Here is a 16,869-nt window from a genome sequence, read left to right as displayed (position 1 = left end):
TGGGCTTTCACTGATCTAGGTTGCGGCAGTCCAGCCGCAGAATGTGCAAGCTGAATCGTACTACAGATCCAGCGAGCAATAGTCTGCTTTGAAGCAGGAGCACCCAGCTTGTTGGGTGCATACAGGATAAATAGCGAATCAGTTTTCCTGACACTAGCTGTCCTGGAAACATAAATTTTCAGGGCCCTGACTACGTCCAACAACTTGGAATCCTCCAAGTCTTTAGTAGCCGCAGGCACTACAATAGGTTGGTTCAAATGAAAAGCTGATACCACCTTAGGGAGAAACTGGGGACGAGTCCTCAATTCTGCCCTATCCATATGGAAAATCAGATAAGGGCTTTTACATGACAAAGCCGCCAATTCTGACACACGCCTGGCCGAAGCCAAGGCCAACAGCATGACCACTTTCCACGTGAGATATTTCAAATCCACGGTTTTAAGTGGCTCAAACCAATGCGACTTTAGGAAATCCAACACCACGTTGAGATCCCAAGGTGCCACTGGAGGCACAAAAGGGGGCTGAGTATGCAGCACTCCCTTAACAAATGTCTGAACTTCAGGCAGTGAAGCCAGTTCTTTCTGGAAGAAAATCGACAGAGCCGAAATCTGGACCTTAATGGAACCCAATTTTAGGCCCATAGTCACCCCTGACTGTAGGAAGTGCAGAAAACGGCCCAGCTGAAATTCCTCCGTTGGGGCCTTCCTGGCCTCACACCACGCAACATATTTTCGCCATATGCGGTGATAATGGTTTGCGGTCACTTCTTTCCTAGCTTTAATCAGCGTAGGGATGACTTCCTCCGGAATGCCCTTTTCCTTCAGGATCCGGCGTTCAACCGCCATGCCGTCAAACGCAGCCGCGGTAAGTCTTGGAACAGACAGGGCCCCTGCTGCAGCAGGTCCTGTCTGAGCGGCAGAGGCCATGGGTCCTCTGAGATCAGTTCTTGAAGTTCCGGGTACCAAGCTCTTCTTGGCCAATCCGGAACAATGAGTATAGTTCTTACTCCTCTTTTTCTTATTATCCTCAGTACCTTGGGTATGAGGGGAAGAGGAGGGGACACATAAACCGACTGGTACACCCACGGTGTCACTAGAGCGTCCACAGCTATTGCCTGAGGGTCTCTCGACCTGGCGCAATATCTTTCTAGCTTTTTGTTTAGGCGGGACGCCATCGTGTCCACCTGTGGCCGTTCCCAACGGTTTACAATCAGCTGGAAGACTTCTGGATGAAGTCCCCACTCTCCCGGGTGGAGGTCGTGCCTGCTGAGGAAGTCCGCTTTCCAGTTGTCCACTCCCGGAATGAACACTGCTGACAGTGCTAACACGTGATTTTCCGCCCATCGGAGAATCCTTGTGGCTTCTGCCATCGCCATCCTGCTTCTTGTGCCGCCCCGTCGGTTTACATGGGCGACTGCCGTGATGTTGTCTGACTGAATCAGTACCGGCTGGTTTTGAAGCAGGGGTCTTGCCTGACTTAGGGCATTGTAAATGGCCCTCAGTTCCAGAATATTTATGTGTAGGGAAGTCTCCTGACTTGACCATAGTCCCTGGAAGTTTCTTCCCTGTGTGACTGCCCCCCAGCCTCGAAGGCTGGCATCCGTGGTCACTAGGACCCAGTCCTGTATGCCGAATCTGCGGCCCTCTTGAAGATGAGCACTCTGCAGCCACCACAGCAGAGACACCCTGGTCCTTGGAGACAGGGTTATCAGCCGATGCATCTGAAGATGCGATCCGGACCACTTGTCCAACAGGTCCCACTGAAAGGTCCTTGCATGGAACCTGCCGAATGGAATTGCTTCGTAGGAAGCTACTATTTTTCCCAGGACTCGCGTGCAGTGATCCACCGACACCTGTTTTGGTTTCAGGAGGCCTCTGACTAGAGATGACAGCTCCTTGGCTTTCTCCTCCGGGAGAAACACTTTTTTCTGTTCTGTGTCCAGAACCATCCCCAGGAACAGTAGACGTGTCGCAGGGACCAGCTGTGACTTTGGAATATTTAGAATCCAACCGTGCTGTTGTAGCACCTCCCGAGATAGTGCTACCCCGACCAACAACTGCTCCCTGGACCTCGCCTTTATCAGGAGATCGTCCAAGTACGGGATAATTAAAACTCCCTTTTTTCGAAGGAGTATCATCATTTCGGCCATTACCTTGGTAAACACCCTCGGTGCCGTGGACAGACCAAACGGCAACGTCTGGAATTGGTAATGACAATCCTGTACCACAAATCTGAGGTACTCCTGGTGAGGATGGTAAATGGGGACATGCAGGTAAGCATCCTTGATGTCCAGTGATACCATGTAATCCCCCTCGTCCAGGCTTGAAATAACCGCCCTGAGCGATTCAATCTTGAACTTGAATTTTTTTATATAAGTGTTCAAGGATTTCAAATTTAAAATGGGTCTCACCGAACCGTCCGGTTTCGGTACCACAAACATTGTGGAATAGTAACCCCGTCCTTGTTGAAGGAGGGGCACCTTGACTATCACCTGCTGGGAATACAGCTTGTGAATTGCCTCTAGCACAGCCTCCCTGTCTGAGGGAGTTGTTGGCAAGGCAGATTTGAGGAAACGGCGAGGGGGAGACGTCTCGAATTCCAGCTTGTACCCCTGAGATACCACTTGAAGAATCCAGGGATCTACCCATGAGCGAGCCCACTGATTGCTGAAGTTCTTGAGACGGGCCCCCACCGTACCTGGCTCCGCCTGTGGAGCCCCAGCGTCATGCGGTGGACTTAGAGCAAACGGGGGAGGACTTTTGTTCCTGGGAACTGGCTGTATGCTGCAGCTTTTTCCCTCTACCTCTGCCTCTGGGCAGAAAGGACGCGCCTTTAACCCGCTTGCCTTTTTGGGGCCGAAAGGACTGTACCTGATAATACGGTGCTTTCTTTGGTTGTGAGGGAACATGGGGTAGAAAAGCTGACTTCCCAGCTGTCGCTGTGGAAACGAGGTCAGAGAGACCATCCCCAAACAACTCCTCACCTTTATAAGGCAAAACTTTCATATGCCTTTTAGAATCTGCATCCCCTGTCCACTGCAGAGTCCATAACCCTCTCCTGGCAGAAATGGGCATTGCACTTATTTTAGATGCCAGCCGGCAAATATCCCTCTGTGCATCTCTCATGTATAAGACTGCGTCTTTTATATGCTCTATGGTTAGCAATACAGTGTCCCTGTCAAGGGTATCAATATTTTCCGACAGGGAATCTGACCACGCAGCTGCAGCACTGCACATCCATGCTGAAGCAATAGCCGGTCTTAAAATAATACCTGAGTGTGTATATACAGACTTCAGGATAGCCTCCTGCTTCCTATCAGCAGGCTCCTTCAGGGCGGCCGTATCCGGAGACGGTAGTGCCACCTTCTTTGACAGGCGTGTGAGCGCTTTATCCACCCTAGGGGATGTTTCCCAACGTGACCTATCCTCTGGCGGGAAAGGGTACGCCATTAGTAACTTTTTAGAAATTACCAGTTTCTTATCGGGGGAAGCCCACGCTTCTTCACATACCTCATTTAATTCATCAGATGGGGGAAAAACCACTGGTAGTTTTTTCTCCCCAAACATAATACCCTTTTTTGTGGTACCTGGGGTAACATCAGAAATGTGCAACACATTTTTCATTGCCTCAATCATGTAACGTGTGGCCCTATTGGAAGTTACATTAGTCTCATCGTCGTCGACACTGGATTCAGTATCCGTGTCGACATCTGTGTCTGCCATCTGAGGTAGCGGGCGTTTTAGAGCCCCTGATGGCTTTTGAGACAGTTGGGCAGGCACGAGCTGAGAAGCCGGCTGTCCCACATCTGCTATGTCGTCAAACCTTTTATGTAAGGAGTTGACACTTTCACGTAATTCCTTCCACAAGTCCATCCACTCAGGTGTCGGCCCCGCAGGGGGTGACATCACATTTATCGGCATCTGCTCCGCCTCCACATAAGCCTCCTCATCAAACACGTCGACACAGCCGTACCGACACACCGCACACACACAGGGAATGCTCTGACTGAGGACAGGACCCCACAAAGCCCTTTGGGGAGACAGAGAGAGAGTATGCCAGCACACACCAGAGCGCTATATAACACAGGGATTAACACTATAACTGAGTGATTTTCCCTTATAGCTGCTTATATGTATACTACTGCGCCTAAATTTAGTGCCCCCCCTCTCTTTTTTACCCTTTGTAGTCTTGAAACTGCAGGGGAGAGCCTGGGAGCGATCCTTCCAGCGGAGCTGTGAGGGAAAAATGGCGCCAGTGTGCTGAGGGAGATAGCTCCGCCCCTTTTTCAGCGGACTTCTCCCGCTTTTTTATGGATATCTGGCAGGGGTATTTTTCACATATATAGCCTCTAAGACTATATTATGTGAGTTTTATGCCAGCAAGGTGTTTAATATTGCTGCTCAGGGCACCTTCCCCCCCAGCGCCCTGCACCCATCAGTGACCGGAGTGTGAGGTGTGCATGAGGAGCAATGGCGCACAGCTGCAGTGCTGTGCGCTACCTTGTTGAAGACCGAAGTCATCTGCCGCCGATTTCCAGGACCATCTTCTTGCTTCTGGCTCTGTAAGGGGGACGGCGGCGCGGCTCAGGGACCGGACGACCGAGGCTGGGCCTGTGTTCGATCCCTCTGGAGCAAATGGTGTCCAGTAGCCTAAGAAGCCCAAGCTAGCTGCAAGCAGGTAGGTTCGCTTCTTCTCCCCTTAGTCCCTCGTAGCAGTGAGTCTGTTGCCAGCAGATCTCACTGAAAATAAAAAACCTAAGTATACTTTCTTTTCTAGGAGCTCAGGAGAACCCCTAGTGTGCATCCAGCTCAGCCGGGCACAAGATTCTAACTGAGGTCTGGAGGAGGGTCATAGTGGGAGGAGCCAGTGCACACCAGGTAGTCCTAGAGCTTTCTTTAGTTGTGCCCAGTCTCCTGCGGAGCCGCTATTCCCCATGGTCCTTACGGAGTCCCAGCATCCACTTAGGACGTCAGAGAAATATAAGGAGCCGGAAGAACCGTTTCCATATAAGACATTGGGATATGTTGCCTTGTATCTGCAGGTTCTCAGATTTACTTTTCTAGGGTAGTGGACAAGTGGAATAGCCTCCCATCAGGGGTGGTAGAGGCTAAGACGGTAGAGCAAATTAAATATGCATAGGATAGACATAAGGATAACCTTACAAAGAAATAATGATCTAAAAGGGTTTGAGATAAAAATATGGTTAAAAAAAAAAGGGGCAGACTAGATGGGCCAAGTGGTTCTTATCTGCTGTCACATTCTATGTTTCTATGTAAAGATGGTCGTCCAAGCAAAACAAAAACTACTTTCATTATTAAAAGTTTTCTTGGTTTGCAGGTGGAAAACTTGAAGCTCCTTGTTCAAAGGTTGGTTGGAAAATTGCTAATTAATGAAATGCCATAATTTTAAACATTAGGGGGAGTGGGTGTATCAAGGCTTGGAGAGAGATATAGTGATGCTTCTGTCATTTATCTAGCGCAGTCTTTGAAATGACAGAATCTGGTTTGATTTGGTGAGCTACTATACTTTATCTCTCTCCAATGCTTGATACATCCCCCCTTTAGAAAGACAGACGCACATTACATTATAGCCCTCCAATATCATTTGAATGAGAGGATGTCACATTATGAAATCCAAACAAAATGATACAATCAGATTGCACAGAATTCAATTTGCAGGAGTTGGAAACTTTTTATTCAATTCAATCTTAACCAAGTACACCTGTAATGTGGAAGACGGACTGTAGAGTTTTAGCTCTTAATGGCAACAGACATTCTCTAAAAATGTAAAGCAATTATTAAAATGTGGACGGCATAATGCCGACGCAGTACGAATACTAACTAAAATATATTAACAGTGTCAGCGTAGGTCTTTAAACACAATGTTTTACCATCATGTCCAAAGGTGTACTTCAGCCACGGTGAAAATGCTTTGATAAGCATCTGAATAGTGTCGGCATTATACTGCACGTTTTAACTATCGACATTGTAAGTTTCAAATAAAATCACCAAACCCCCAACAATATCTCAATGGGAGATGCCATAATGTATTGAAATTTGACAGACCTGTATTACATCATTGTATGCCATCATCGAAATCAAGTATAATTCAACTTTAAGCCTAAAGATGACATTTACAAGTGATGACCTAAATGTTATTCTTAGCAAACGAGGTCAGCAAATAACCGTAAACATGGCACCATAAAGATGTAAATACCAGAACTGTATTATAGTAAATGTACGATCACATATTACATAGATCTATAGATAGACACAGCAGTCACACAAGCCAGATATTTCCAAGGCTGCAGCTTCGATTCCTGCGTCAGTCATATGACCGCCAATATCTCATCCGTCGGGATGCTGAATGCATCCCCTTCAGGCACTTTGTAGCCTAATCAGTCATAGAATACATCCGTACATGCCACTAGGTGATGGTTTTTGGATGGTCACTGGTAGACTGGACAGTATGTGGGTACAGCGGATATTGCACTTTCATCCGTGCCATGAATTACATCTGCTGTATTTGGAAGGAGCTCATGAATCTGTAATAAACCAGAGCTCTTCATCTTCAACAAAGTAATTCCCATTAATTATAAGCAGAGGCTCACAAGTATCGCTCTAATGATGACGACTGGTATCACAGTGTATTATAGGGGAGATCATACCCTCCAATTGTAACTTTCTGGCAGGTACAGTACCTTTTTTATGGTCTGTACCTGCCAAAAAGGGCTTTGTACCAATTTTTGACTCTCCAATTAATATTGAAAGTATAGGAAAAGAGGTGTGGCCACACCCCCTTTCCTAATTTGTACCGGTTTTCATGTGTAAAATGTTAGTCTATGGGGGAGAAGTCACCACAGTCCTACGTATAACTCTACATGAAGGTAAATATCTGCATTTAGGTGGTAATTCCAAGTTGATCGCAGCAGGAATTTTGTTAGCAGTTGGGCAAAACCATGTGCACTGCAGGGGAGGCAGATATAACATGTGCAGAAAGAGATAGATTTGGGTGGGGTGTGTTCAATCTGCAATCTAATTTGCAGTGTAAAAATAAAGCAGCCAGTATTTACCCTGCACAGAAATAAAATAACCCACCCAAATCTAACTCTTTCTGCACATGTTATATCTGCCTCCCCTGCAGTGCACATGGTTTTGCCCAACTGCTAAAAAATTTCCTGCTGCGATCAACTTGGAATTACCCCCTTAGTTCCATCTATGCAATAAGGGTGCAATTACAGCAAACTTGCTTTCAACTCTATCATCCATGAGGTGTCTATTTAAATGCTTAAAATTGACATACAGCACTCTATTCCAGCATACCCCAGCCCTGCAGCACATGTGAGGTCATGACATCACATAACATGCCCTGGGGGAGCCTGGGTGCCAGACATGACCTAAGGGTGCATGCTGCCCCTTTCTATGTAGTGAGTTACCTCTGCAGAGTGCCGCTGGGGCAGTGAACGCCTGGTTATGGCCCAGATGGCACACAGGGAATACAGGGCACACAGAGTCCATATAAATGACTAGTCTTTGTCTCACCTGACAAAGAGCTGTAACGCTAAGCTCTCTCAGTAGGAGGCGCCGTTTACTGGGTTTTTTATTGAAAGCAAAGACAGTTCCAATTCTGTAATAATGGGCAGGGCCGTAACTAGATGTGTGCCGATGGTGCATTGCCCACAGCGCAAATGTACTGAAGGCGCACAATCTGGCAGCGAACCCCCACACGGCCATTATCTTTAGTCAGTCACTAGTGACAGTCCCCCCGCAGGCGCTTGTCTTCCACCTCTGCAAGGGAGTGGGAGCGCTGGCGTAGCCGGCATCTGGCAGCACACATCCTCCCCCTTTCCCATTGCTCCGTCCCTGAGTCCCGCCGCCGCCGTCCCTGAGTCTCGCTGCCTCTGTAAGGGAGAGGGAGCTCTGGCGCTGTGGTCATGTAACAGCATTCATCTTCCCACTCCGTACCTGAGATCTGCTGGCGTTGCCGTCTGTCTCTTGCCGCATTAGTAACGGACAGTGGATCAGTTCAGCATCGCCAGCTCCTGGCCCTGATGTGTCACTGCGTCCTGTGTATGCGGATCCAGCTCCCGGCTCTGATACGTCACTGCGTCCTGTGTATGTGGGTCCAGCTCCCGGCCTGATGTGTCACTGCGTCCTGTGTATGCGGATCCAGCTCCTGATGTGTCACTGCGTCCTGTGTATGCGGATCCAGCTCCCGGCCATACTGCGTCCTGTGTATGCGGATATAGCTCCTGATGTGTCACTGTGTCCTGTGTATGTGGGTCCAGCTCCCGGCCTGATGTGTCACTGCGTCCTGTGTATGCGGATCCAGCTCCTGATGTGTCACTGCGTCCTGTGTATGCGGATCCAGCTCCCGGCCATACTGCGTCCTGTGTATGCGGATCCAGCTCCTGATGTGTCACTGCGTCCTGTGTATGCGGATCCAGCTCCCGGCCATACTGCGTCCTGTGTATGCGGATCCAGCTCCTGATGTGTCACTGTGTCCTGTGTATGCGGATCCAGCTCCTGATGTGTCACTGCGTCCTGTGTATGCGGATCTAGATCCCGGCCATACTGCGTCCTGTGTATGCGGATCTAGCTCCCGTCCCTGATGTGTCACTGCGTCCTCTGTATGCGGATCCAGCTCCTGGCCCTGATGTGTCACTGTGTCCTGTGTATGCGGGTCTAGCTCCCGGCCCGATGTGTCACTGCGTCCTGTGTATGCGGATCCAGCTCCCGGCGCTGATGTGTCACTGCGTCCTGTGTATGCGGATCCAGCTCCTGGCCATGATGTGTCACTGCGTCCTGTGTATGCGGATCCAGCTCCTGGCCTTGATGTGTCACTACGTCCTGTGTATGCGGATCCAGCTACAGACCCTGATGTGTCACTGCGTCCTGTGTATGCGGATCCAGCTCCTGGCCTTGATGTGTCACTGCGTCCTTTGTATGCGGATCGTGGGTCTCCAAGGTGATTGACACACACACACACACACACACACACACACACACACACACACACACACACACACACACTCTGTTGCCATAATGTGTAAAAAAAAAAAAGGGGGACTCTGCCTGCCTAATGTGTAAAGAAGGGGGGCTCTACTGCCATAATGTGTAAAAGGGAGCTCTGTGGCCACGCCCCTTCCCCATGTTTTGTATATGGCGAAGGGGCGATGCTGTTTCTTGCACACAGCGCTAAAATGTCTAGTTACTGCACTGATAATGGGAGTGTGGCTCTGATTATCTGTGAACAATTGAAAGAAAAAAATGAAGCCTGACCATCCAAACCAGTCACCCTGACCGGGCGAGCCTACACACATACATTTCTTCTGAAGCCCCCACAGCACATATAGGAGCCAGTAGGTTACCTGGAGAAAATCACATTTTTCTGCTAGTGTTTTCCTCTGTTCATTTAAGGTCTTTAAATGATTCTGATACAGCGTCCGTTGCTTCTCCCACTGTTTGGCTTGACCTTTATTTTCCTGTGAGAATATAGAAACGGCTCATAAATTACAGGATACTCATCAATAATGACATCAATGTAACCTGTATTTCCCTGTGCCGCAGCACTTACAGATACACATCCGCTGTAATTACATAAGATCCAGGCTACACTGAATCTATTAGTGCTGGCACTGCAGAATTCTCAGCGACTTCCTACTTATTATCTCCACGGTAAAAACACAAAACACCACGGGATACGGTTATTAGGGCGACCACACTTAGGTCGACATGCATTAGGTCGACCACTATTGGTCGACATGGTCATTAGGTCGACATGCGTTTTTCTAATTTTTCTTTCATTTTTGGAACTTTTTCATATTTTACGATCCACGTGGAGTACGATTGGGAATAGTAGCCTGTGCCAAGCGCAGCGGTAGCGGAGCGAGGCACCTTGCCCGAAGCATGGTGAGTGAAGCGAGCCATGCGAGGGGACACAGTGCACTAATTGGGGTTCCCCGTCACTTTACGATAAAAACGACACCAAAAAAAGTTTAAAAAAAACAAACTCACGTCGACATCTTCTATGTCGACCTAATGACTGTCGACCCTATGACCCATACACAACACATCTCTCTCTGTGAGTGACATTTATCAATCAGTTTTAGCTATTTAAAACTCATTACATACGACATATGGTGCTACAGCCAATCAGCTCCTAACTGCCATGTGTTTGAAGAATGACAGTTAAGAGCTGATTTGCTGGAACACCAATTATCATACACAACGAGATTTAAATGGCCTATGCAATTAGGTCCGTTTTTTCCGCCTAGGTGAAAAGACAGGATTTTTTGCTATTTTTAGGTAGTTTTTTTGCCTAGGCGAAAAATTCAGCTGGAGCAAACAACATGTGCATCTGTGAATCCATGTTTTCTCACCTGCGCCGGTGAAAAACACAGGCCATTTTCGCCAATGCCGTTTCACAAAAAAAAAAAAAGGTGAAAAGGCATTGGCGAAAATGCCTTAAAAACGGGCATAAATGTGCCCTAATTGAATAGGCGGGGGCAAATCAACAGCTCCGTGAACAGGCGGGGGCAAATCAACAGCAAATTGAAAACTCATTGATAAATTGATCCCTATATCTCTATCTACATAGGGGGGTATCAATTAGCGCCAAAAGCAAAGGCAATTTGGCGTGATTCTAATTTTTGCATTTTTTTTGCCTATTCACGGGTATGCACGCTACCGCAATTAGCCCTATTCAAAAGAAAATTTGCTACGAGATCGCGGCTACGTTGGTGTCGAAAGTGAAAAGTGAAAAATGGGTAAATCTGTCCGTAACCCCAAAAAAAGCAAAACTAACATCGGATAAGTTTATTTTTGGCTATAATAAACATATTTCTGGTACTTAACTTGGGTCAAATGGCTGATATATGCATTATTTTATGTAAAGAAATGCTATAAAGCATTTTTTTTTCAGCAAAATAAGTGCTAAAGTTAAACTTGGGGTACATAAAAAGGGGTATAAGTATACATTTGGGTCATTTTAGGGGACTTTAAAAGAAAAAAGAAAAAAAAGAAGTGAAACAGACCGATTACTCCCATCTGCAAGTCTACAAACACTTGTCCCATTCATAAAGCACCCCAATATACCTGTCCCATACTTTGTACCCCAATTTCCATCATTTTGCACTTTTTCACCCTAAAATTGACATGTAATTATTGGGCAAGTAAAAATTATTAAAAACTTCTAAGTGCCTAATCAGTCAGTCAGGGGGGTGTCCCAGGGGTTCAAAACCAAATCCCGACATTTATAACTGTAAACAGTGATTTTCCCCAAGTTTATCACCTGCTCAGAGTTGGTGAATTTAAATTTGCGGTAAAATTACTGCAAAAACATTTTCACGGGCAACTGAATAGGCGCTTTGGCAAATGTATGCAATTCACAGTAATTTAGCATCTTTTTACCGTGAAAGCGTGTTCTCGCCGCTAATCGAATCCCCCCCATAGTAGATAACCAGCAGGCTGGGGACTCTATGTTCTGAGCGATGTGTCATTGCACCTCCTATAAATGGCACTGACAGGTCCTGTGAACTTGGGGGAACAGACAGTCTCCGTTCCCATCTCTCCGACTGCCAGACACCTGCATTCAAAGTGGACTTAGGGCCTTTCCCAGAGATGGACGCAGATCAGATCAGCGTCGATCTTCTCACATGCGGGGGACTGCCCAGCACGGGGCAATGCCGTCCAGCGTGTGTGAGGCCGCCTTCCGATGTGTAATTAGATTGAGAACACATCGGAACTAAGGTTGACCCCCGGCTGCACTGTCAGGTGGTCAGACGCCATTTTTCTTGTTCGGAGCGGCTGTGTGCGACATCCCACCGGGGATGCGACCGCAATGTGTGTCCGCGCACGTGGAATGCGGCCACTGTGACACCTTACGTATATACAACAGATACAATAATAGGATTATAGAAGCTGCTATTCAGTCTATGGCCCTCATTCCGAGTTGATCACTCGCTAGCTGCTTTTAGCAGCAGTGCACACGCTAGGCCGCCGCCCTCTGGGAGTGTATCTTAGCTTAGCAGAATAGCGAACGAAAGATTAGCAGAACTGCTCGAAAATATTTTCCTGCAGTTTCTGAGTAGCTCCAGACCTACTCCTAGATTGCGATCACCTCAGTCCGTTTAGTTCCTGGTTTGACGTCACAAACACGCCCTGCGTTCGGCCAGCCACTCCCCCGTTTCTCCAGCCACTCCCCCGTTTTAGCCTGACACGCCTGCGTTTTTTAGCACACTCCCGGAAAACGGACAGTTTCCGCCCAGAAACACCCACTTCCTGTCAATTACTCATCGATCAGCAGAGCGACTGAAAAGCGTCGCTCGCCCCCGTGTAAAATTGCTTTGTTTTGTGTGAAATAACATAGCGCGTTCGCCCTGCGGCCCATACGCATGCGCAGAACTGACGGTTTTTAGCCTGATCGCTATGCTGCGAAAAACGTCAGCAAGCGATCAACTCGGAATGACCCCCTATATACTGTAGAACCAAATTTAATAATGGCACTGAGCTGGGGGGATCCATCAGAATCTCTCCTGACTGTATGGGGTCTTCTCTATGTGCACTGATGACCACCCCAAACTGATAGCTGTGAGAGCGTCACCTATAAACAGGGTAAATTAAAGTCAGAAGATCTCAGTGATTATAAGTTCCAATTACCCACAGAGGGGCTGATTAAGAAAGAGGTGGGCACTAATTCGATGGTCACGCTACTCTCTGATGCTTTTTGATCTGCGCATGTGCAGGTGCCGCATTACTCATGCACTGATCTGATCCTGCAAGGTAGGTTGCAGTGCCCCAAAAGTCGTAGCAGAAGGACATGTTGCAGGCGTTTGGGGGCGGCAACGGATTGTTACAGAAAATGGGGTCATGACGGTCGCATTCTGTACGCGTGCCGATGCCAGTGGCTGTGTCTCCAGATGTAGCTTCACCTGTCCCAACAGCGAAGTTTTGCCAAACATCCTGAGTAACCCGACTCAGCTGTCTGATGGATCGGTGATGTTCCCGCAGTTTATCTGATGCTGCGGCGGATCACAGAAGCAGTCAATGGGCGTCTTTATACACAAGACACCTGCTGCGGCTTTGGCATATTTCGCACAGCCACTATGTACAAGGTGCCATTAGGGTCTACCTCTGAGGCAGCCCAAGAGATCGGGCACAGGGCAATTTCAGGAGGGTGGGAATGTTTTTATTATAAAATTGCATCAAATTTATATAAACATTTTTTACAATAAATTAATTAAAAATAAAAATACATAAATCAACAAAGAAAATCTTCCAGGAGGGTGGAATCGTCATCGGTTACTGCTTTACTTATATATAAGGACTCTGGCTCTCATTCTGAGTTGATCGCTCGCTAGCTGCTTTTAGCAGCAGTGCAAACGCTAAGCCGCCGCCCTCTGGGAGTGTATCTTAACTTAGCAGAAGTGCGAACGAAAGGATCGCAGAGCGGCTACAAAATATTTTCGAGCAGTTTCTGAGTAGCTCCAGACCTACTCAGCGCTTGCGATCACTTTAGACTATTTAGTTCCTGTTTTGACGTCACAAACACGCCCTGCGTTTGGCCAGCCACGCCCGCGTTTTCCCAGGCACGCCTGCGTTTGTATCTGACACGCCTGCGTTTTTCAGCACACTCCCTAAAAACGGTCAGTTACCTCTCTGAAACGCCCCTTTCCTGTCAATCACTCAGCGACCAGCAGTATGACTGAAAAGCGTCGCTAGACCTTGTGTGAAACTGCATCGTTTGTTGTGAAAGTATGCCGCGCGTGCGCATAGCGTACCATACGCATGCGTAGAAGTGCCGATTTTTTGCCTGATCGCTGCACTGCGAAAAATGGCAGCTAGCGATCAACTCGGAATGACCCCCTCAGTACATTCTAAACTCCACTGATGCGAATAGCTAAATATTCTCTGTACATCGCTGCGCAATATGTGTGCGCTATATAAATAACAGTTATTAAATATAAAGGACAAGTTGTCATTGGTGTAATCAGTCTGTAAATGACAGTGATATCACAAAACGAGGATTATTTCGCAGTAACTGGCAGTCATTTCCCACTGTGAACGCTCTGTAAATTGCTGCACTCAGAGACGTCTATTTACTCAGCGATTGTAAGCGATTAAAGGCAATAAACAACAAAATACATTGTAAAGCAGCTCAGACAGCGCAGGGATCTTAGATCTGTCATACACTAGCTGCTCACCACAAGGTAAGTCTTCATTATCACCCTGATGAAACAACCCCATAATATTTAATTGTCCACCATGATTTAGCATACGGAGGAGAGAAAATTGCGGTATTCCGTCCTCAGTAATAAAAGTGACACTATCAGTAACAGACTGACAGCGAAACTTTGTAGAGTCCTCTTAGGATACGTTCCTCCACCCACCTTGTAATTACCCCAGGAGCCCAATGGGAAACATTCTATCAACCAACCAGCTTTTAACAGGACTTTTTTTTCTGGTTATAAAATGTAATTAACATCTGAATGGTTGCTAGGAGTTAAGCTGGGTACACACTTATGCTAGCCATACATCAGACCAACTTTTCTCCAGCTCTCCAAACTTCCAACCGTCCAACTTGTCTGTCCAACTAAAACAGTGCTCCACACATCTAACCAACTTTTCATCAGTGCTCCACACATCTAACCAACTTTTCATCAGACCAGCCAACCTACCATCTTCTCTCCAACTTGTGATGTCACCGAAGTAGGCGGACAGTGTCTCTGTGAACATTGGTATGCTGCATACCCCAATGTTCCATCCCCTGTACACATACCCCTATGCACCTGCCTTATCACCTGTACACAGGGCACAGGGTGTTGTAGCATGGCTTGCGGGTGCTGTAGATTTGGGGTGCCAGGATGTAGGAGCATTGGAGTGGGGGCTTACTGCCCACATATTAAGTGTGTTAGGGGCAATAGCTGACCACCTAACCTCTGTCTCTTTCCCACACACACACACATCTCTCATTCTCTAACATCTCACTCTCCCACAACCCCCACTTCTCTCACTCTGCCACCCCCCCACTTCTCTCATTCTCCCACATCTCGCTCTCCATCATGTCTCTTGTTCCCTCACACCCCCACGTCTCTTACTCTCTCACACCCTCCGACCCTCACATATCTTAGGGTGAGCAAGGGAGAGAGGGGTGGGAGAGAGACACTGGACCCAAACCTAAATCCTAGATAACTGCATTCATCGGCCCTACCATGCACAGATATGGTACAAACAAGCTATGTGATGGTCTGCCGCAAACTGCTGCTCCTCCTGGCACCCACTCCATCACTGCCACCATGATCCCAGGCTAACAGGGGAACCCCAGCTGTCAAGGACTGTCTGTGAGGCGCAATCGCGGGTGCCAGTCCGCAGCTGGCAGCAGCGATAGGGGGGTGCCATATATAAAGCAATGAAGTGTATTCTCTGTAGTCTAGCTCAGTAGTCACTCACACACTCTCACTCGCTGTATATACTACAAAGATAATAATTATTACATAAACATAAATATGTGAATGCTATACTTACCCAGCGACCTCCGATATCATTTCCTCTGCAGTCTCAAAAGACAATTGGATGACGCAGGAAATATTAACGCTGGTGATTATTGTGTATAATTGTTACATTTACATTTATTGTACCAGACACAGAGATATCAGCCACAGATATACCGATACATCTTACACAGCCTCATTATTTATATATATATATATATATATATATATATATATATATATATATATATATATATATATATATATATATATATATATATTATATATATATATATATATATACAAACAAATATAGAAAACCACAGCACTCGCCACCCCAGAAGCGGGGTGCAGTGTCTGCACTCACCACTCATAGGGTGGGGTGCGTGCAGCCCATGGCCACCTACCCAAATACATACAAAATAGAGAATTCAGCACTCACCATAGCAAGCTCACTTGTCCTCACAACATCAATAAATAAATGATGGGGGTTTAGTTGGTGGATTGGCCAATGCACGGAAGCCTGCATACCGATTTTCAAGGTACCCCACCTTCATGCAGGTCCTAGACTATCACAAAGCCTAAAGAATTAAAACCTGGCAACTGTATCACATATAATATATAATAAAACTGCAAATATGCCCACTAGGTTTAATGTATGCCTGCCACATATCTAGTGGCTTTTAAAGGCATACTAGTCACCTGACACAGCCGATAAATTACTAAGGAGCAGCTGACACAGGTTTAGAACAATTAAGATTACACAGGGGTGCATGAACAGGCCTGTGACCATGGTTAATAAGAGTTAACCAAAGATTAACCCCAAAATATACAAATATAGAAAACCACAGCACTCGCCACCCCAGAAGCGGGGTGCAGTGTCTGCACTCACCACTCATAGGGTGGGGTGCGTGCAGCCCATGGCCACCTACCCAAATACATACAAAATAGAGAATTCAGCACTCACCATAGCAAGCTCACTTGTCCTCACAACATCAATAAATAAATGATGGGGGTTTAGTTGGTGGATTGGCCAATGCACGGAAGCCTGCATACCGATTTTCAAGGTACCCCACCTTCATGCAGGTCCTACACTATCACAAAGCCTAAAGAATTAAAACCTGGCAACTGTATCACATATAATAAAACTGCAAATATGCCCACTAGGTTTAATGTATGCCTGCCACATATCTAGTGGCTTTTAAAGGCATACTAGTCACCTGACACAGCCGATAAATTACTAAGGAGCAGCTGACACAGGTTTAGAACAATTAAGATTACACAGGGGTGCATGAACAGGCCTGTGACCATGGTTAATAAGAGTTAACCAAAGATATATATATATATATATATATATATAGATAGAACAATGTAATGGG

At 46.8% G+C, this 16,869-nt stretch overlaps 1 protein-coding gene across 2 annotated transcripts in view; it reads right to left on the bottom strand.

Annotated features, from left to right (window-relative positions):
- DEUP1 (deuterosome assembly protein 1) overlaps positions 1–16,869 on the bottom strand; it is a 98,904-nt gene that overhangs the window by 46,868 nt on the left and 35,167 nt on the right. For both annotated transcript variants that reach the window (XM_063951430.1, XM_063951431.1), the window contains exon 6: positions 9,371–9,484. In XM_063951430.1, the coding sequence (XP_063807500.1) occupies positions 9,371–9,484 (114 nt within the window). The remainder of the gene's footprint in view (positions 1–9,370; positions 9,485–16,869) is intronic.

Source organism: Pseudophryne corroboree, chromosome 2 (genome assembly GCF_028390025.1).
Source record: "Pseudophryne corroboree isolate aPseCor3 chromosome 2, aPseCor3.hap2, whole genome shotgun sequence".
NCBI classification, from domain to species: Eukaryota; Metazoa; Chordata; class Amphibia; order Anura; family Myobatrachidae; genus Pseudophryne; species Pseudophryne corroboree.
This window is presented reverse-complemented; position numbering and strand designations above follow the sequence as displayed.